Raw genomic sequence first — 21,320 nt, 5'->3', positions numbered from 1 at the left:
TTATGCAGTTTGCCTTTTCAAGTGTTTATTTTTTATACACCATTTCAGGTCTTAATATAAGCTATGTTTCTTTTAACAGGAATTCTGGTTGAGTCCTGTGAGGACACATACATTGGAAGTGGTGTTCTTTTTAACATACTATATGACATTTATTTTGGTCTAGAGTAGTCATGACCTCTTTATTTTGTTTGGTGACCAGGGCGTTAGTCACTAGTATTGGTTTGTCTAGAATCGTTAATTCAATTGATTGTAAGTCAGAGTTTCCTCTAGTTATGACTTCCATTTCTGAGGAGTGTGAGAAACTCCATTTCATGACCGTAGCTATTGCTGAAATGCTTTCGTTAATTTTATAAATAAAGTCTAGTTTTGTATTTCGGCGTTTTAATCCAGTAAGCCTTTGTTTGAGGATAGATACAGTGAGAGTCAAGAGAGAAAGAATTTGCTGACCCAATGCTGGTCATTGCTACCGGAGAATCTTAGAGACATAGGATGATATGACATTGTACGTAAAACAGATGTAGAAAGAGGTTATGACCCTATCTGATCTTGTTTTTAGGCCATAATAGTTGGTGGCAGTGTAATAGACAGGAATAGATAGTCACATAGATAAACAGATAGGTGATAGGTTACATTTCTGAAGAAACATGTCTTATTAATAGTTGCTATTCGGGATGGATTATAGAGGTTGGTGGTAGTGGCATCTCAGAATAGGGATTTTGATGGTTCAGCAATTCGGTTGAGGGAGGAGTTGTGAAAGGCACTCTGCTCAGTCTTTCTCGAGCGCGGGTGTCTGTGTGTGTTTAATGATGCATCATGGGGTGCAAGGTTTTGGAGTGTTTATAGATATTTCTGTTTGGGGAAGAGGATAGTGTGCACAGTGTTTAATTGCGGTATCTTGACCACTTGTGTGTGACAAACATGTGAAAATGCACAAGTGTATTTCTGTGTTTTTTTCTCTCTCTCTTTCTTTGGTGGAAGGATTTCACACCATGGCTGTCAAGTGTATGTAAGTGTTATTATTTTTTCTATTGATAATTTTATGTCACATTTGAAGTGAACAAACTGGTGAAGGGGGCAGGTGGATTGTTTTTTTTTACTGCACTGCAACTTATGTCGTGCATTAGCAGGAGTGATGTCATCCCCTGAGTGACGTTATCCCCTGAGTGAAGTGTCAGTGACGTCATTAGTTGGGCGAGGTTTCTCGCCTTCTTCCCATCCTCTATGAAGCGCATGTGAATTTTGGGCATGGCTTATGTGTTTTTTTGTTTAGCAATCAGCTGTTCGCATTGGCATTTAGGGTTTAATATGGGGATTATTTCATTATTGTATTACCTCTGGAGACTTTGATTATTGGGAAATAATTTATTTGACAGTTGTTGGGTTATTGTGAGTAAACATTTCTTATACAAGTAAGTGTACATTTCTCAGATTTTAAACTCTTTTGTTATAGTTACATACGTACATGTTTTATTTTGGGAGGGGGAAGCTGTTGCTGTGAGCATACTCTGCAATTTTTGCCCTGACGACAGTGGTCGAGAGGCAGACTCGTCTCAGAGGTTTAGCGCTCAGATTTTTTTTGTGTGTGCTTTGGCAATCATGGATGTGTTGGGGAGATATGGGGGAGATATTGCACTAAAGGGAAGGGAACGAATTCTTTTCCTTTCTCTTTTTGTCCTCCCTCTCTTTCTCTCTTCCATTTGCTCGAGTCCCGTTTTCTTTATGTGAGGGTAGACTTACATTTTCTTTATGTGAGGATAGACTGAGTGTTTTTTTGTTTGCCCTTGAAGACTAGATGTTCATCTTGACCTACTTTGCAGTCAGCTGTGCACTTGGCCCAGCTGTGCGCTTGCCCCGCATGTTTTTTTCCCCCATGGGGTTTTGATTTAATTGTGGGTTTAATTAGTACTTTCTTGTGATTTTTGGGGATTAATTGTTAGGGTAAAGGGAATTAACATTGTGGAATTCTTCCTGTGTGGGAACTTTTCAGGGAGAATTGTTTTTTTCTTGTGTTTTTTCTTTAAGGGGTTTCCTTCCACAGGACTTGGGAAATTTTGTATTTGTGATCAGCCAAGAGTGAGCTAGCGGATTTATTTACGAAGAGGAAAGCTGCAAAAATGGCTAGTAGGGATAGTGATCAGAGATTCCTTAGGTCAGCCTATGGTTGTGTTGGGTGCGGAGATTCAGTCCGCAGTTTGAGGGGTTTTGTTGAAATTTGGAAGAGCCGGAGGTCGATGGTTAGGGTGAGTTCTCGGGCCTCATGGGTTCATTGTTTTAATTGTAATAGGCCTATGCAGGGACACATTAAGAGATTTTGCCGTGTTAAATATTGTGGCAGTTGTGGGAGTTATGGTCACCCTTGGCAGTCTTGTCTGCCTCTTAGACAGGATAATGTTAAGCCTATTTTTCAGAATTTTGGTAACTTAGGTATGAAAGTTCCTCAAGGGGGTTTTTTGAGGGGATCTTGTGATCGGCGAGCATTGTTGAGAGACCGATCGGTTGTAAAGGGAAACTAGATGGGTGTTTCTTGTGATATGGGACTTCTGGGGGAACCCCCAGAGGCGAAGCTAGTGGTAAAAGGGTCTGTGCATGGGGTTAATGTAAGTATTTTCATTGATACAGGTGCCTCTATTAATCTGGTGAATTATGAGTTGTTCCTATCAATGTTTTCCGATCGTTCTTTGAGACCTGCCGAAGAGACAGTATATGATGTTCAAGCAAATGGGTTATGGGTTTTGGGATACATAGATGCAGATTTATCTCTTGGGGGTAGAACTTTTACAGAACCCTTTTTGGTTATACAAGGGGCTGCTTTGGGGAACACTTTGTTATTGGGTCATCCAGCTTGTCGGAGACACAAAATCTCGGTTCATACAGGGGTATGTGGTATAACTGTTGGAGTACCTGGTGTTTTTGTGCCTTATGAGGGGATGGATGTGAGTAGAGTGGAGCATGGTAATGGATCAGGTGTACATGAGAATTTGCAGGTGGATTCTGAACATGTTTTGGTGGGTAAGAAGTGTTTAAAGGGGTTTTGTCGGATGATGTGGTTCTTGGTCCTGGTATGGTTGCTATGGTGAAAGTTTGAGTGAAAGGAGTGCATAAATCCAGACAAGTGTGTGTGGATGAGTGTAGCAAAAAGCTGAGGGGGTAATATGTACGGGTTCTATAAGCAAGGTATCGAGTTCAGGGGATACTTGGGTGGAATTGCTAAACTGTAATGATTCAGTTCGGAATTATCAAAAGTGCACTTATGCAATCGACTTTGTTGACTGGGTCAATAAAGATAATTCAGTTGCTATTGTTGGGGATTTTTGTAGTTTTTCAGAAGCAGATTTGCAGGCTAGGAGGCAGGTTTTTAAGGATCATTTAGCCAATGCTGATTTTAAAGAATATGTTGAGCGTGTGGAAGATGTTCTGGCTGAGTTTGCGGACATAGTCGCACTTAAAGGGGATACGTTAGGATTAACAAATGTGTTAGAACACAAGGTTCATTTAGAGGATAAGACTAAGCCTATTCTTGTCCCTTCATATAGGATTCCTTTTAAGATTTAGAGAACAGGTAGAGCAAGAGGTTAATAAGTGGGAGGAGGAAGGAATTGTTAGGCCTAGTTCCTCGCCTTTTAATTTCCTGTTGTTGGCAGTGCCTACGAAAGATGGTTCAGTCCGAGTTTGTGTGGACTTTAGGAAGTTGAATGAGAAAACCATTCCTGATCGTTACCCTGTGGCGTGTTTGCCAGATTTACTTGTTGAGATTGGGGGCAAGAATATTTATTCTTCTGTTGATCTGATGCAAGAGAACTTGCAAGAACCACTTAGTGAGGAGAGTCGAGAGTACATGGCTTTCTCTTTGCCAAAGGGGCATTATGAGTTCACGCAGATGCCGTTTGGTTTATCAGGTAGTCCTATGACATTTACTATGCTAATGAATACAGTTTTGCATGGCTTGTTAGGGAAATCCATATTTATCTATATGGACGATATTTTAGTTGCCACTGATTCGGTAGAGGAACATTTAGAAGTTCTTAGGGAGGGTTTCAGGAGGCTTAGGTTAGCGGGTTTGAAGATAAAATTAGCTAAGTGTAATTTTCTAAAGAAGCAGATAGTATATTTGGTTCATGTCATCTCTAAGGAGGGTGCTAAAGTGAATGAGGATAAAGTTAGGGCAATTGTGGGTTCTGCTACTCCCAAGAATAAGAAACAGATTTGGTCTTTCTTAGGCATGGCTGGATTTTTTCTTAGGTTTGTGAAAGGTTTTTCTATTCTAGCATCTCCCTTGACAGATGTCCTGCAGGATGATGTGCAGTTTATATGGGGAGATGGACAGCAATCAGCTTTTCTGAATATTAAGGATGCCTTAGTGAACCCCCCAGTGTTGAAACTTTCTGATTTTGAACGTCCTTTCGTGTTGGTGATAGATGCCAGTCACGATGGTACAGAGGCCTGCCTTATGCAGAAGTTCGACGGAAGACTCCATCCAATTTCATTTTACAGCAGGAAGTTTAAGACATGGGGTAGTAATAAATGGCTATGGTCGGTAGTGGACAAAGAGACCTTTGCCGTAGTGTCTAGTTTGGTTCAATTTAAGATGTTATTGACAGGCAATCAAGTAGAGGCTCTTACGGATCATAAGCCATTGTTGGATCTTTTCAGTAAGCTGGATCTTTCCCCTAAAAGAGCTAGGTGGTATCTGACAATCAGGGATTTTGATGCCAAGCTTAGGTATATAGAGGATAGACATAATGTTGTAGCAGACACCCTTAATAGAAGTTTTTCTGATACGGGTGGTATTCATGTATGCTATGTATCTGGAGATTGCATAGACTGGGATATTAGTTCAGTAGACACTAAACAGGATGAGGATGAGATTTTGGCAGACACAAAAGCGTTTCTTAAGAGGGGAATTAGTTAGGAAGGGTTATAAGTTGCCTTTTGCAGGGCTTGAGTTAGAGGGTAATTTGTTGGTTAGAAAGATTAGATACAGACTGAGGAATAGTGAGGGTAAGGGTGATACAATGCAAATAGTTGTTCCTAGGAGCTTAGTGCCTACAGTTCTGGATATTGTTCACTGTAGGTCTGGCAGTCCACATTTGGGTATTGAGAAGAAGTAGCAGAATATACAGGGATAATTCTTTTGGAAGAATATGCTCACGTCAGTGGAACACTTTGTGAGAGGCTGTTCGGTTTGTAATGTGTGTAAGCCATCGAGGGTTGTTTCTTGTAAATTGGGTTCATTTCCTATTCCCAGCAGACCTTTTGGCCAATTTCTGTGAATCTAATTATGGCCATAGGCACCTGTTGGTGGTTGTTGGCTAATTAACTAGGTTCATGGAGATTTTCCCTTTGAAGCATAAAACAGCGGAGGAGGTGGCAGTTGCATTCTTTAATGGATATATTTGTTGTTATGAGGTTCCTGAGGTGCTGATTACAGATAATGGGAGAGAATTTGTGAACAGGACATTAGAGCGGCTTGCGGATGTAATGGGCACTCGGAAAGTCACTATTTTTCCCTAGAGATCAGAAGACTTTAACATGGCTTCTAAATTTAGGCGCTTTGACTTTTCAGTTCTCATCTAGAAGGAGTAAGAGGGCTGCGCCATTGGTAATTGGAGCTGTCACGATCATGGAAGCGATTGCTAGTATGTCAATCACTAATTTGCTGAGAATTAAGCAGGTATCAGGAGTATTTGCTAGCCAGGGTAAATCTTTGATGATTTTACGAGATAGTTATGAGAAATTACGGGAAGGTTTTGAGACTTAGAAGTTATGGTAGCTTTGTCTTCCTGTCAAAATACTTTGTGGAATATTGAGAAAAAAGCGGGATCAGTGCCATCGGAAATTCAAACACAGATTAAAGCAGTGGTTGCTGCTTATAAGGGGTGAATTTTTGGGAGATATTCTACCTCTTGGGTGTTTCAAATCGACTTTAATGAATGCAGCATATCTGTATGTTTCTCAGGTAATTTTTACTGGGAAGAGTTTGTATTGGTAGTTAGTGTATTTGATAGGGGGTTGCTTGTGGAAATTCCAGTTAGTAACTTGTAATCATTTCATAGTTTTATCGTACGACCTTTCCCTAGTGGTTTTAATGTTTCAGTAATAGTATGGGACAGTGAGGAGACTATGTACCTTTTGGGTTGACTGTCGACTTGACCGACTTATGTTATACACCACTTCATCACAGCAGCGCCTTATGGAATGACTTCTATGAGCCTCAACGGATACAAGTTGGATATGGGGGCCATCTATGTTACGCATGCAGGTTTCTACGCCTGCCCCTTCATGAGAGGATCCATGGTCTTTTAGGAGATGTCGGGCGGGATGTCTACAAGTCGCTGTCGTTGCTGGAAGACATCTGTTTGGTGCACAAGATTCATGTGGACCGCATTCAACATGGGCTTGTGCAGTCGCAAGCCCTCCAGGATATTTGGATCGTCAAGAATTCAAGATGTGAAGTGATTCATTCTACAATGAACTGTTTATTGGAATAAAAGTTGTGCATATGAGACAAGTAACTTTTGCAACTAGTGCATATTGTTTGCTATGATTTTTGAGCCACCCCCTACTGAACTTTCGTTATGGATATTTGTTGTACCTGGCGAGGACGCCCAGTGGTAGGTGGGCCAAGCTCCTATTTCTGATGTAAATGACTAATTGCTGGCCTTTGAAAACATGTGGCCAGTGCAGGTGGCCTTTATGCTGAAGTTGGTATTTTCTGCGGTTGGAAACAGCGGGTATCTGATGTGCTCATTTGTGCCTTCTGGTCACGATCAAGATGCCTGGACACAACATGATGTCTTTGGTCTCAGAAGGCAGGGTCCTTCGAACACTGAGCTTGATGGTGACGTCACGCTTCAAGGGAGGGGTTATTAAGTGAATGTGTGTATTATAGAGGAACCATAGAATGGGTATTCACTTCGATTTGTGGCTGGTGTGGTTGCTCTTTTGAGCTGTGTTTGTGAATAAGAACAGCCACTGTGAGGAACAGTTTCCAGATGGCCACAGAATGTAAGATAACTCATTAACGCTTATACTGTATCTTTTTCAGACGTTATATGGAATACCCATTTTACGTTGCAGTGAAACCCCTCTGTTCTTTATTATGCAGTTTTCCTTTTCAAGTCTTTATTTTTTATACACCATTTCAGGTTTTAATACAAGCTATGCTTCTTTTAACAGGAATTCTGGTTGAGTCCTGTAAGGACATATACATTGGAAGTGGCGTTCTTTTTTACATACTATATGACATTTATTTTGGTCTAGAGTAATCATGACCTTTTTATTTTGTTTGGTGACCAGGGTGTTAGTCACTAGTATTGGTTGGTCTAGAACCATTAATTCAATTGATTGTGAGTCAGAGTTTCCTCTAGTTATGACTTCCATTGTTGTGAAGTGTGAGAAACTCCATTTCATGACTGTGGCTTTTGCTGAAATGCTTTTGTTAATTTAACAAATAAAGTCTAGTTTTGTATCTCAGTGTTTTAATCCAGTAAGCCTTTGTTCGATAGATACAGTGAGAGGAGTTGACGAGAGAGAAAGAATGTGCTGACCCAATGCTGGCCATTGCTACCGGAGAATCTTAGAGACATAGGATGATATGACATTGTTCTTAAAAAAATGTAGAAAGAGGTTATGACCTTATCTGACCTTGGTTTTAGGGCATAATATATATATATATATATATATATATATATATATATATATATATATATATATATATATATATATGTAGAAAAGAGGTTATGACCTTATCTGACCTTGCTTTTAGGGCATAATATATATTTTTTTATATATATATATATATATATATATATATATATATATATATATATATATATATATATATGAATATATATATATATATATATATATATATATATATATATATATATATATAAAACCAAGGTAAAACCAAGGTAAGATAAGGTCATAACCTCTTTCTACATCTGTTTTAAGAACAATGTCATATCATCCTATGTCTCTAAGATTCTCCGGTAGCAATGGCCAGCATTGGGTCAGCACATTCTTTCTCTCTCGTCAACTCCAGTGGAGAGACAAGGTTAATGGATTACTTGCATTACATTAATTTACCATTTCTCGCTCTATAAATATGGTTTTTTACATAGTTAAAATAATAGGATCTCATTACTGACTAAGAAAAAGGGCCTGAGGTTATATTCCCCATCAAATTTCCATTTTTTTGAATCCAGTAGATAGTGTAATCTAGAAGAGAAGTCAGTACAGATAACCTCTTTTTCTCAGGGTGGTAAATTACGACTTTGATTACAAAAAATGTGGACTGCTATTCTCTGCAGACAAACTATATGCACACGTGTAGCCTACATATTTTACACGCAGCAACAAGTACAGTTCTTTCTTCGCGAAAGGGAATAAAATCTAATACCACCTGACAAGAGTTACTGGACCTTGAATTGTCAAAGGTATGTTTTGTGACAAGGGACATAAAAACTACGAACTCCGGTCAATTTTAGTGAGACGTGAATTTCAAAAGCCATCGCAACTCAAAAAATGAAAGTATAAAACTTTTTCTTTGAAAATGTGAAGCTTAAGATACATTCCCCAATTGTATTTTACATTTCTATGGCACCTATACAGTACACTCAATGGAAAAATTAATATCCTCTGCTCTCTCTTGAGCTTTCTTTGCTCTGCTCTCTAGACACGTGAACACAGTGGCATGGTGCATGGCGCCCTCCAACATCCACACTTAGTTTGTGACGGCTGTGAATGCACCACAAAATAGATAGTACGGAATATGAAGAAAAGAAAGAATAATTTATCAGCACACACTCTCTCCCTACAAATTATGAACCAAAACAGAAAAATTCTTTTAATATGGTAAATAACTATATCTATGTCATATACTGTATATGACGCATCATGCCTCCTAGTGAAAAAGGACGCGCCCTTTTGCTTGCACTTCCTGGCGAACTTTCTCATCTACCACCGGTTCCAGTCCTCCTGATCTTGTCGCTTTGGCCACAACTCGAATATCCGAAACTTTGATAAATTTTCACCTTCTAGGACACTTGTGAATTTTATTTCATCTCGGAATTACGGCAAAGCATTATCATTATGTGCAACATAAACTCCATTTCCTATCTGTTATTGAGCTGCCTCAATTTTTCGTGACAAGTCAGTCTCAGTCTTTCAACAATGAATCGCTCTCAGCTCAACTCCAGATCATGTCTGAAGGGAAGTCAATAAACCTGAAGAGCTCAGTGCCTTCAGCAAGCAGATTTGATTCGCTCCAATCAGTGCCCTTATATCCAGTTCATCTTTTTCTTAAAAAAAAAAAAAAATTTCCTGACTCTTCATTCGGAATTTTTGGTGTTTATATATATATTACACTTATCTAAAACTGCTTCTGAAACTTAAAATTGTATTTTAATATATAATTCTTATTTCTTCTCTTGTACTAAAACCTTCTCATCTCCGTCTCGATAGAATTACCTTCAGGCAGTTCATCTGATCACTTCTCTTCTGCTCAAACTTTCTTTCCGCTGCAGGGAAGAACTTCGTCTTGTCGGTTCTCTCTTTATTTGGTTTGTCACCGGCACCGCTGCCAGGTAACCAACCGTGTTCACACTGACATACTGAAGATTAGTCCTATCCTTAAACTGACAGGTCTCACAGCCTTCCTTGGTTCGCTTTACTTTCATTTGGATCTGGCCCAACCATTTTCCTTCACGCTTAATATTGTCTTCTTCCACGCCAGCTATAGATAAGCAATCAAACTGACCATTCCGTCGGCGTCCGCATAAAAATAATTTTCGTGAAAGGTAAATACATGAAAATAAATATCTGTCCAAGTGAATATTTTTGAAAAAGAAAATCATTCGCTAATGTTTACAAATACCATGGCTACTGAATCCTTCCAGCCATTCATTTCGTAGCACAGTGACAAGCGAGTTGTTAGAAGCACATGTCAAGTTTTCATTTTTACAAAAATAATATTGCCACTGCTACTGCTGTCACAATTAACTTAGAGAACTAGATTCCGTTTCACAAGCAAAAATCGGGCATCGACTTCTTTCACGCACTGAATTTCCGATTCAGCTTGTTTGCACTGGTTCTTTATCCAAAGAATATTGTCAATTCATATACGGTACGTATATAAATGTTTCGCTTTATTTTCAGAATTATATATTATATATATATATATATATATATATATATATATATATATATATATATATATATATATATATATGTGTGTGTGTGTGTGTGTGTGTGTGGTGTGTAGACAAATGAAAAGTGTAACAGGGCTATAAAATACTTTAATAAGACATTCTCTTTGGTCAGAGTCGTGTCATGGATATCACATGATGAGACTACTCGGGTAATCCAAGCACCCAGTTACCCTTATTATCTAAGCCAAATTAGAAATTATTTGCTGCAAAGAACTGCATTCCTGCTTGGATTTATTTAGGCGGCTTGATATTTCCGGCGCAAGAAATCACAACCTGAAGCGTTGCTTTTTTTTTTTAAATGAAACATATTGGAGAAAGAATTTGACAAAAGCTACTTACCTCGCTCACCCAGGTCCTTGAAAGCTCCCCGTCGTTGTTGCTCGCTCCAACACCATTAATATCAGAAGTGCTGAAGCTTTTGTGAACTCCTAAAGCTGAACTTAAGGCAGCACAGGACCTGATAAGCTCACTCTCCTCTTCCCCCCACAAGTTGGTGGATCCCACGTCCCCTGCAGAACTCCCTCCACACCCTCCACTACCCGAAGGAACCTGCCGAAAGAGGTCCGTCTGTGGAGGTCAATCAAAATGACGCTGGCTGTATAGCACATGCATAACATTTATTGTAGGGTAACATTTAAACATTTATCACATCATAACAAAACGTGGAAAATAACAGTCATCAAAAATGAATGAGTCAACCTAGAAAAAAGGCAACAGAAACAAACATTATTGACATATATATAGTATATTTATATATATATATATATATATATATATATATATATATATATATATATATATATATATATATATATATATATATAATATTACAGTCAACATATGTTACAATCAGTCATTACACGTAATGACTGAAATTTCAGTCATCACGCGTAATGTACTTGGGGACATCTGATCCCCCAGGAGCTAGTACTAAACACGGCGAAACAGTGAGTCACCTACACTGTTTCGCCGTGTTTAGTACTAGTCCCTGGGGGGTCAAATGTACGAGTATTTCCCCATGTTTAGTACTAGCTCCTGGGGGGATCAAATGTCCCTAAGTGCATTACTCATGATGACTGAAATTTCAGTCATTACGCATAATGACTGATTACGCGTGTTGACTGTAACATATATATATATATATATATATATATATATATATATATATATATATATATATATATATATATATATATATATATATATATATATATATATATATATATATATATATATATATATATATATATATATATATATATATGTGTGTGTGTGTGTGTGTGTGTGTGTGTGTGTGTATAATATCGTGTAAAGAGAAAACTGATGAAGAAAAATGGACTGGAGAAAGTCCGTTTGAGATATATGCAAAATTCACGGATAGGGTCAAAAAGTCATTGGGGAAGCAGCTAATTCTTACAGGTACTTTGAAATATAAATAACGAGTGTGGATAGGATGAGAAAAGAATCATAGAATACCTGAAGAAAGAAAGTTAACAAGGTGTATGCTAACATTAAAAACGGGGAGAAACGTCTACAAAGACAAAAGATGAATGTAATGAGAGATTCATTAGCCAGCTCTTCTTTAGGAAAGTCAATTTTCAAATGATACAAAAATGTCGCTGATGTGATTAAATGTGAATGATACGTGGAATAAAACGAAATGAAATGGAGAGTAATGTGAAGATGAAAAAAGAAAGGTATAACATCAACTAAGATGGTCTGGCCAAGTGGAGGATGACAAACAGGAGCAAAGTGCAGAAATTTGAATCAGTGGGGAAAAAAGAAAGACATGAAAAGTCCTGCAGAAATCTGAATCATTAGAGGAAGAAGAAAGACCTGGAAAGTCCTACAGAAATCTGAATCATTCGGGGAAGAAGAAAGACCTGAAAAGTCCTGCAGAAATCTGAATCGTTGGGGGAAGAAGAAAGACCTATAAAGTCATGCAAAAATCGGAATCACTGAGTGGAAGAAGAAACACCTGGAAATCTAAATCATTGGGAAAGAAAAAAGACCTGGAAAGTCCTTCAGACATCTGAATTATTGGCGGAAGAAGACAGACCTGGAAAGTCCTACAGAAATCTGAATGATTCGGGGAAGAAGAAAGACCTGAAAAGTCCTGCAGAAATCTGAATCATTGGGGGAAGAAGAAAGACCTATAAAGTCATGAAGAAATCGGAATCATTGAGTGGAAGAAGAAACACCTGGAAATCTAAATCACTGGGAAAGAAGAAAGACCTGGAAAGTCCTTCAGACATCTGAATTATTGGCGGAATAAGACAGACCTGGAAAGTACTGAAGAAATCTGAATCACTGGGGGAAGAAAAAAGACGTTGAAAGTCCTGGAGAAATCTGAATCATTACGGGAAGAAGAAAGAAATGGAAAGTCCTGCAGAAATCTGAATCAATGGGGGAAGAAGAAAGACCTATAAAGTCCTGCAGAAATCTGAATCATTGGGGGAAGAAGAAAGACCTGGAATATCCTGCAGAAATCTGAATCATTGGTGCAAGAAGAAATACCTGGAATATCCTGCAGAAATATGAATCATTGGGGGAAGAAGAAAGACCTGGAATATCCTGCAGAAATCTGAATCATTGGGGAAGAAGAAAGTCCTGAAAGTTCCGCAGAAATCTGAACCATTGGGGGAAAAAGAAAGACTTGGAAAGTCCTGCAGAAATCTGAATTATTGGGGGAAGAAGAAAGACCTGGAAAGTCCTGCAGAAGTATGAATCATTGGGGGAAGAAGAAACATTTGGAAAGTCCTGCAAAAATCTGAATTATTGTAGGAAGAAGAAAGGCCTATAAAGTCCTGCAGAAATCGGACTCATTGGGTGGAAAGAAACACCTGGAAATCTAAATCATTGGGGAAGAAGAAAGGCCTGGAAAGTCCTTCAGACATCTGAATTATTGGCGGAAGAAGACAGACATGGAAAGTACTGCAGTAATCTGAATCACTGGGGGAAGAAGAAAGACCTTGAAAGTCCTGCAGAAATCTGAATCATTGGGGGAAGAAGAAAGACATGGAAAGTCCTGCAGAAATCTGAATCATTGGGTGAAGAAGAAAGAATTGGAAAGTCTTGCAGAAATCTGAATCATTGGGAGAAGAAGAAAGCCATGGAATATCCTGCAGAAATCTGAATCACTGGGGAAAGAAGAAAGACCTGGAATATCCTGCAGAAATCTGAATCATTGGGGGAAGAAGAAAGACCTAGAATATCCTGCAGAAATCTGAATCATTGGGGAAGAAGAAAGTCCTGAAAGTCCTGCAGAAATCTGAATCATTGGGGGAAAAAGAAAGACTTGGAAAGTCCTGCAGAAATCTGAATCATTGCAGGGAAGAAGAAAGACTTGGAAAGTCCTGCAGGAATATGAATCATTGGGGGAAGAAGAAAGACTTGGAAAGTCCTGCAGAAATCTGAATCATTGGGAGAAGAGGAAACACCGGAGAAAGTCATGAAGAAATCTGAATCATTGGGGAAAGAAGAAAGACCTATAAAGTTCTGAAGAAATCTGGAGTAATGGGAGAAGAAGAAAAACCTGGAAAGTCCTGCAGAAATCTGAAGAACTGGGCGAAGAAGAAAGACCTGGAAAGTCCTACAGAAATGTAAATCATTGTGTGAAGAAGAAAGGTTTGGGAAATCCAGCAGAAATCAGAATTACTGGGTGAAAAAGAAAGACCTGGAAAGTCCTCCATTGAGGGAAGATGAAAGACCTGGAATTTCCTGCAGATATCTAAATCATTGGGTAAAGAAGGACCTGGAAAGTCCAGCGGAAATCTGAAAAGTTGGGGAAGAAAAGAGAACTATAAAGTCGTGCAGAAACCTAAATCATTGGGGAAGAAGATACACCTGGTAAGTCCTACAGAAATCTGAATCATTCGGGGAAAAAGAAAGACCTGGAAAGTCCTGAAGAAATCGGAATCATTGGGGAAAGAAAACAGACTGGAATGTCCTGCAGAAATCTAAATCATTGGGGGAAGAAGGCAGACCTGGAAAGTCCTGCAGAAATCTGAATCATTGGGGGAAGAAGAAAGACCCGGACAGTCCTGCAGAAAACTGAAAAGTTGGCCTAAGAAGAAAGACCTATAAAGTCAGCAAAAATCTAAATCATTAGGGGAAGAAGAAAGACCTGGAAAGTCCTACAGAAATCTGAATTATTGAGGGAAGAAGAAAGACCTACAAAGTCCTGCAGAAATCGCAATTATTGGGGAAAGAAGAAAGACCTGGAAAGACCTGCAGAAATCTGAATCATTGGGGGAAAAAGAAAAAGCTGGAAAGTCTTGCAGAAATCTGAATCATTGGGGGAAGAAGAAAGACCTATAAAATCCTGCAGAAATCATAATCATTGGGGAAAGAAGACATACCTGGGAAGTCCTGCAGAAATCTGAATCATTGGGGGAAGAAGAAAACCTGGAAAGTCCTGCAGAAATCTGAATCATAGGGGGAAGAAGAAAGACCCTGAAAGTCCTGCATAAATCGGAATCATGGGGAAAGAAGAAAGACCTGGAAAGTCCTGCAAAAATCTGAATCATTGGGGGGAGAAGAAAGACCTACAAAGTCCTGCAGAAATCTAATCCATTGGGGAAAGAAGACAGACCTGTAAAGTCCTGCAGAAATCTGAATCAATTAGGGGAAGAAGACAGACCTGGAAAGTACTGCAGAAATCTGGATCACTGGTGGAAGAAGAAAGACCAGGAAGGTCCTGCACAAAACTGAAAAGTTGGGCTAAGAAGAAAGACCTTTAAAATCCGCAAAAATATGAATCATTGGGGGAAGAAGAAAGACCTGGAAAGTCCTACAGAAATCTAAATTATTGGGGGAAAAATAAGAATCTGGAAAGTCCTGCAGAAATCTAAAAAGTTGGGGAAGAAGAAAGACCTAGAAAGTCCTGCAGAAATCTGAATCATTGGGGGAAGAAGAAAGACCTGGAAAGTCCTGCAGAAATCTGAATCATCAGGGGAAGAAGAAAGATCTGGAAAATCCTGCAGAAATAGGAATCATTGTGGAAAGAAAACAGACCTGGAATGTCCTGCCAAAATCTGAATCATTGGGGGGAAGAAAGACTTGGAAAGTCCTATAGAAATGTGAATCATTGGAGGAAGAAGAAAGACCTGGAAAGTCCTGCACAAAAATGAAAAGTTGGCTTAAGAAGAAAAACCTATAAAGTCCACAGAAATCTGAATCATTGCGGGGAGAAGAAAGAACTGGAAAGTCCTGGAGAAATCTGAATTACTGGGGGAAGAAGATAGACCTGTAAAGTCCTCCAGAAATCACAATCATTGGGGAAAGAAGAGAGATCTGGAAAGACCTGCAGAAATCTGAATCATTGGGGGAAGAAGAAAAACCTGGAAAGTCCTGCAGAAATCTGAATCATTGGAAGAAGAAGAAAGAAAGATAAACTCCTGCAGAAATTGGAATCATTAGGGAAAGAAGACAGACCTAGAAAGACCTGCATAAATCTGAATCACTGGGGAAAGAAGAAAAACTTATAAAGTCCTGAAGAAATCTGAATCATTGGGGGACGAAGAAAACCTGGAAAGTCCTGCAGAAATCTGAACCATTGGGCGAAGAAGAAAGATCTGAAAAGTTCTGCAGAAATCGGAATCATTGGGGAAAGAAGACAGACCTTGAAAGTCCTACAGAAATCGAAATCATTGAGGGATGAAGTTAGAACTATGAAGTCCTGCAGAAATCTGAATTACTGGGGGAAGAAGAAAATCCTGGAAATGCCTACAGAAATCTGAATCATTGGGGGAAGAAGAAAGACCTACAAAGTCCTGCAGAAATCTGAATCACTGGGGGAAAAAGAAAAACCTGGAAAGTCCTGCAAAAATCTAAATCACTGGGGAAAGAAGACAGACATGGAAAGTCATACAGAAATCTAAATCATTGGGGAAGAAGAAAGACCTACAATAAAGTCCAGCAGAAATCTGAATCATTGGGGAAGAAGAAAAACCTGGAAAGTCCTGCAGGAATCTGATCATTGGGGAAAGAAGACAAACCTGGAAAATCCTGCATAAATCTGAATCATTAGGGGAAAAAGAAAAACCTATTAAGCCCTGCAGAAAACGGAATCAGTGGGGAAAGAAGACAGACCTGGAAAGTACAGCAGAAATCTGAATAATTGGATGAAGAAGAAAGACCTATAAAGTCCTGCAGAAATATGAAACAATGGGGGAAGAAGAAAAACCTGGAAAGTCCTGCAGAAATCTTAATCACTGGGGAAAGAAGACAGACCTGGAAAGTTTTGAAGAAATGTGAATATTTGGGGGAAGAAGACAGACCCGGAAAGTCTTACAGAAATCTGAATCATTGAGGGAAAAAGAAAAACCTGGAAAGTCCTGCAGAAATCTGAATTATTGGGAAAAGAAGGCGGACCTGGAAAGTGCTGCAGAAACCTGAATATTTGCGGATAGAAGAAGGACTGGAAAGTCCTGTAGAAATCGGAATAATTTGGGGAAGAAGAAAGACATGGAAAATCCTGCAGAAATTTAAATCATTGTGGGAAAGAAGACAGACCCAGAAAGTCCTGCAGAAATCTGAATCATTGGAGGAAACAGAAATACCTAAAAAGTCCTGCAGAAATCGGAAGCATTGGGGAAAGAAGGCAGACCTGGAAAGTCCTGCAGAAATCTGAATCATTGGAGGAAGAAGAAAGAACTAGAAATTCCTGCAGAAAACTGAAAAGTTACGCTAAGAAGAAAGACCTATAAAGTCAGCAGAAATCTGAATTATTGGGGGAAGAAGAAAGACCTGGAAAGACCAGCAGAAATCTTAAATCATTGGGGGGAAAAGAAAAACCTGGAAAGTCTTGCATAAATCTGAATCATTGGGGGAAGAAGAAAGACCTATAAAGTCCTGCAGAAATTGGAATCATTGGGGAAAGAAGACAGACCTGGAAAGACCTGCAGAAATCTGAATCACTGGGGAAAGAGGAAAAACTTATAAAGTCCTGCAGAAATCTGAATCATTGGGGGACGAAGAAAACCTGGAAAGTCCTGCAGAAATCTGAACCATTAGGGGAAGAAGAAAGTCCTGAAAAGTCCTGCAGAAATCGGAATCACTGAGGAAAGAAGACAAACCTTGAAAGTCCTGCAGTAATCGAAATCACTGGGGGATGAAGTTAGACCTATGAAGTCCTGCAGAAATCTGAATCGTTGGGGGAAGAAGAAAAACTTGGAAAGTTCTGCAGAAACCTGAATATTTGCAGAAAGAAGGACTGGAGAGTCCTGCAGAAATCGGAATCATTAGGGGAAGAAGAAAGACATGGAAAGTCCTGTAGAAATCTGAATCATTGTGGGAAAGAAGACAGACCCGGAAAGTTCTGCAGAAATCCGAATCATTGGAGGAAAAAGAAAGACCCATAAAGTCCTGCAGAAATCGGAATCATTGGGGAAAGAAGGCAGACCTGGAAAGTCATGCAGAAATCTGAATCATTGGAGGAAGAAGAAAGACCTAGAAAGCCCTGCAGAAATCTGAATTATTGTGGGCAGAAGAAAAAGCAGGAAAGTCCTGGAGAAATCGGAATCATTGGGGGAAGAAGAAAGACCTGGAAAGTCCTGCAGAAATTTGAATCATTGGGGGAAGAAGAAAGACCTGGAAAGTCCTGCAGAAATCTGAATAATTGGGGGAAGAAGAAAGACCTATAAAGTCCTGCAGAAATCAGAATCACTGGGGAAAGAGAGCAGACCTTGAAAGTCCTGCTGAAATCTGAATCATTGGGGGAAGAATAAAGACCTACAAAGTCCTTCAGAAACCTGAATCACTAGGGGAAGAAGAAAAACCTGGGAACTCCTGCAGAAATCTAAATCGTTGGGATAGAAGACAGATCTGGAAAGTCCGGCAGAAACCTGAATCATTGGGGGAAGAAGAAAACCAATAAAGTCCTGCAGAAATCGGAATCGTTGGGGAAAGAAGACAGACCTGGAAAGTCCTACAGAAATCTGAATCATTGGAGGAAGAAGAAAGACCTATAATGTCCTGCAGAAATCTTAATCATTGGGGGAAGAAGAAAAACCTGGAAAGTCCTGCAGAAATCTGAATCACTGGGGGAAAAAGAAAGACCTATAAAGTCTTGCAGAAATTGGAATCATTGGGGAAAGAAAACAGACCTGGAATGTCCTGCCAAAATCTGAATCATTGGGGGGAAGAAGAAAAACCTGGAAAGTCCTGCAGAAATCTGAATCATTGGGGGAAGAAGAAAAACCTGGAAAGTCCTGCAGAATCGGAATCATTGGGGAAAGAATAAAGACCTGGAAAGTCCCAGCACGAATCTGAATCACTGGGGTGAAGAAGAAAGACCTATAAAGTCCTGCTGAAATCTGAATCGTTTGGGGAAGAAGATAGAACTGGAAAGTCCTCCAGGAATCAGAATCATTGGGGACAGAAGACAGACCTGGAAAGTCCTACAGAAATCAAAATCATTGGGAAAAGAAGACAGACCTGGAAAGTCTTGCAGAAATCTGAATCATTGGGGGAAGAAGAAAGACCTGGAAAGTCCTGCAGAAATCAGAATCATTGGGGGAAGAAGATAGACCTGGAAAGTCCTGCAGAAATCTGAATCATTGGGGGAAGAAGAAAAACCTGAAAGTCCCGCAGAAATCGGAATCACTGGGGAAAGAAGACAGACCTGGTAAGTCCTGCAGAAATCGGAATCATTGGGGAAAGAAGACAGGCCTGGAAAGTCCTTTAGAAATCTGAATGATTGGGTGAAAAAGAAAGACCTGGCAAGTCCTGCAGAAATCGGAATCATTAGGGAAAGAAGACAGACCTGGAAAGTCCTGCAGAAATCTGAATCATTGGGTGAAGAACAAAGACCTATAAAGTCCTACAGAAATCTAAATCATTGGGGAAGAAGAAAACCTGGAAAGTCCCACAGAAATCGGAATCATTGGGGGAAGAAGATAGACCTGGAAGGTGCTGCAGAAATCTAAATCAATGGGGGAAGAAGAAAAACCTGGAAAACCTTGCACAAATCTGAATCATTGGGGGAAGATGAAAGGCCTATAAAATACTGCTGAAATCTGCATCATTGGGGAAATAAGACAGACCCTGGAAAGTCCTGCAGAAATCTGAATCACTGGGGGAAGAAAGAAGACCTATGAAGTCCCGCTGAAATCAGAATCATTGGGGGAAGAAGAAAAACTTGGAAAGTCCTGCAGAAATCTGAATCATTGAGGGAAGAAGAAAAACCTGGAAAGTCCTGCAGAAATCGAATCATTGGGCTAAGAAGAAAGACCAATAAAGTCCTGCAGAAATCTGAAAGTCCTGCAGAAATCTGAATCACTGGGGGAAGAAGAAAGACCTGGAAAGTCCTGCAGAAATCTGAATCATTGGGTGCAGAAAATCTGGAAATCATTGAATCACTGGGGAAGAAGAAAAACCTGGAAAGTCCTGTGCAAATCTGAATCATTGGGGGAAGAAGAAAGACCTGGAAAGTCCTGCAGAAATCAAAATCATTGGGGGAAGAAGAAAGACCTGTAAAGTCCTGCAGATATCTGAATCATTAGGGAAAGAAGACAGACCTGGAAAGTCCTGCAGAAATCTGAATCATTAGGGAAAGAAGACAGACCTGGAAAGTCATGCAGAAATCTGAATCATTTGGGGAAGAAGGAAAACCTGGAAATCCTGGGCAGATCCAGTGGAAGAGATATTGGAATGGAAAAGCCATAACAACTAATCAGCCGTCTTTTCTGTTGTATGGAATTGAATATGAAATCTAACCCAAAGGTAAAGGGCTGGGGCCTATGGGCGTCATTCAGCGTTGAGAGGGAAACTGAGAGTAAAAAGTATTTATATGAATAGCAGGAGGAAAAGCTTGAAGTTGCACTAAGAAACAGTCGTTAGGAGAGGGTGGAAAGTAACGTGAAAGGAAGAGACTATGAACTGAGGCATAGCAAAAGGAGTGAAAGGGGTTGCAGCTAAGGGCAAAAAAGACGCTGCAAAGACCCTTAAGTAATTCCTACAGTGCACCGCGTGACATGCACTGACGTCACTACGGGTTTATTGCTGTTGTATGCAGCAGTTAATTGTGTGAAAGCCTTCTGTTATTCTCAGACATTTAACTCGTGTAAGCAATCTTGCCAGTTTGCTAATGCTTCATTTAAAGCTTTCTGCTTTACAACTAATGTTCCATTGTTCTTAATGCCTCACGTGAAGAACTTTTTAATAAGAACTGCAGTGTTTTCAGAAGCTTCGTAATAATATATCACTATAATTTTTATTATTAGCAACTGCAGTGTCTTCCAGTGCTTCTTCAGTTACTATTTGTAGACCATTGTGAGTCCAAATTACATGATAACAAATTTTTAAAAATATTTCCATGTGACAGGCAATTTGGTATAGGCCTAGGCTAGTGTCCTGCCTTTTTATGAAAGAAGTTACTAGTGAAAGCAGGTTTCACGATCCATTTCATAAATAACTGAACCAACCTCCAGGTCTAATTTAACCTTATTCATTAATATTGTATGAAAATAGACATCTCTCTTCAATAGGCAATATTTAGACCAAACTCTGTTACGCCTTTTTGCTCCTTTCCTACTTTTAAGGGAAATGCTGCGGCAGCTAGTCTATGTAGCTCTACCTCCTTATCAGCCAGTGGAGTTTCCATCGCTGACATAGAGTGTTGCCATGATGACGGCTAGGCAAGAATTGAGGGCGATGACTTCGAGTTGACTGTCTGACTGACAGTTCTACCCTTTGCGTGTGGATGCTCATCCGTCGAACGGTCGTGGGTGAACTGACAGGTAAACCTGATCGTGAATACCCGGCCTAAACGAGACCGCAACCCAGCCTAATTTTACAAGTCAGGTGACGCAGGGTAATGTTGGGGGTGGATAAGTTTGCTTTGGCTTGGTACATGAGGCGACAATGGGTTTGGGTGATGTCATACTGGCAGCTCTTGCACGAAATAAGAATGAAACCTATTACATACATACAGTACTCCCATTTTCGTGAAAAGATGGCAGTTCAAAGATGTTATGACCAGGGCTCATCCATATGTTCGGCAACATTACTGAGGTATAGCCTACTGGGATACGGGTCATTTCTTTGACGATTCCTCCGCTTCGACTTTTCCCAACTGGATATTCACCCGTCTCACATTGTTACACA

The 21,320-nt window shown here is 39.7% G+C and overlaps 1 protein-coding gene across 7 annotated transcripts in view; it reads right to left on the bottom strand.

Annotated features, from left to right (window-relative positions):
- LOC136841025 (uncharacterized) overlaps positions 1–21,320 on the bottom strand; it is a 317,702-nt gene that overhangs the window by 226,685 nt on the left and 69,697 nt on the right. For all 7 annotated transcript variants that reach the window (XM_067108076.1, XM_067108080.1, XM_067108079.1 and 4 more), the window contains exon 3: positions 10,551–10,760. In XM_067108076.1, the coding sequence (XP_066964177.1) occupies positions 10,551–10,760 (210 nt within the window). The remainder of the gene's footprint in view (positions 1–10,550; positions 10,761–21,320) is intronic.

Source organism: Macrobrachium rosenbergii, chromosome 8, assembly GCF_040412425.1.
Source record: "Macrobrachium rosenbergii isolate ZJJX-2024 chromosome 8, ASM4041242v1, whole genome shotgun sequence".
NCBI classification, from domain to species: domain Eukaryota; kingdom Metazoa; phylum Arthropoda; class Malacostraca; order Decapoda; family Palaemonidae; genus Macrobrachium; species Macrobrachium rosenbergii.
The sequence above is the reverse complement of the archived record's forward strand: the minus strand, read 5'-3'. Positions and strand labels throughout refer to the sequence as shown.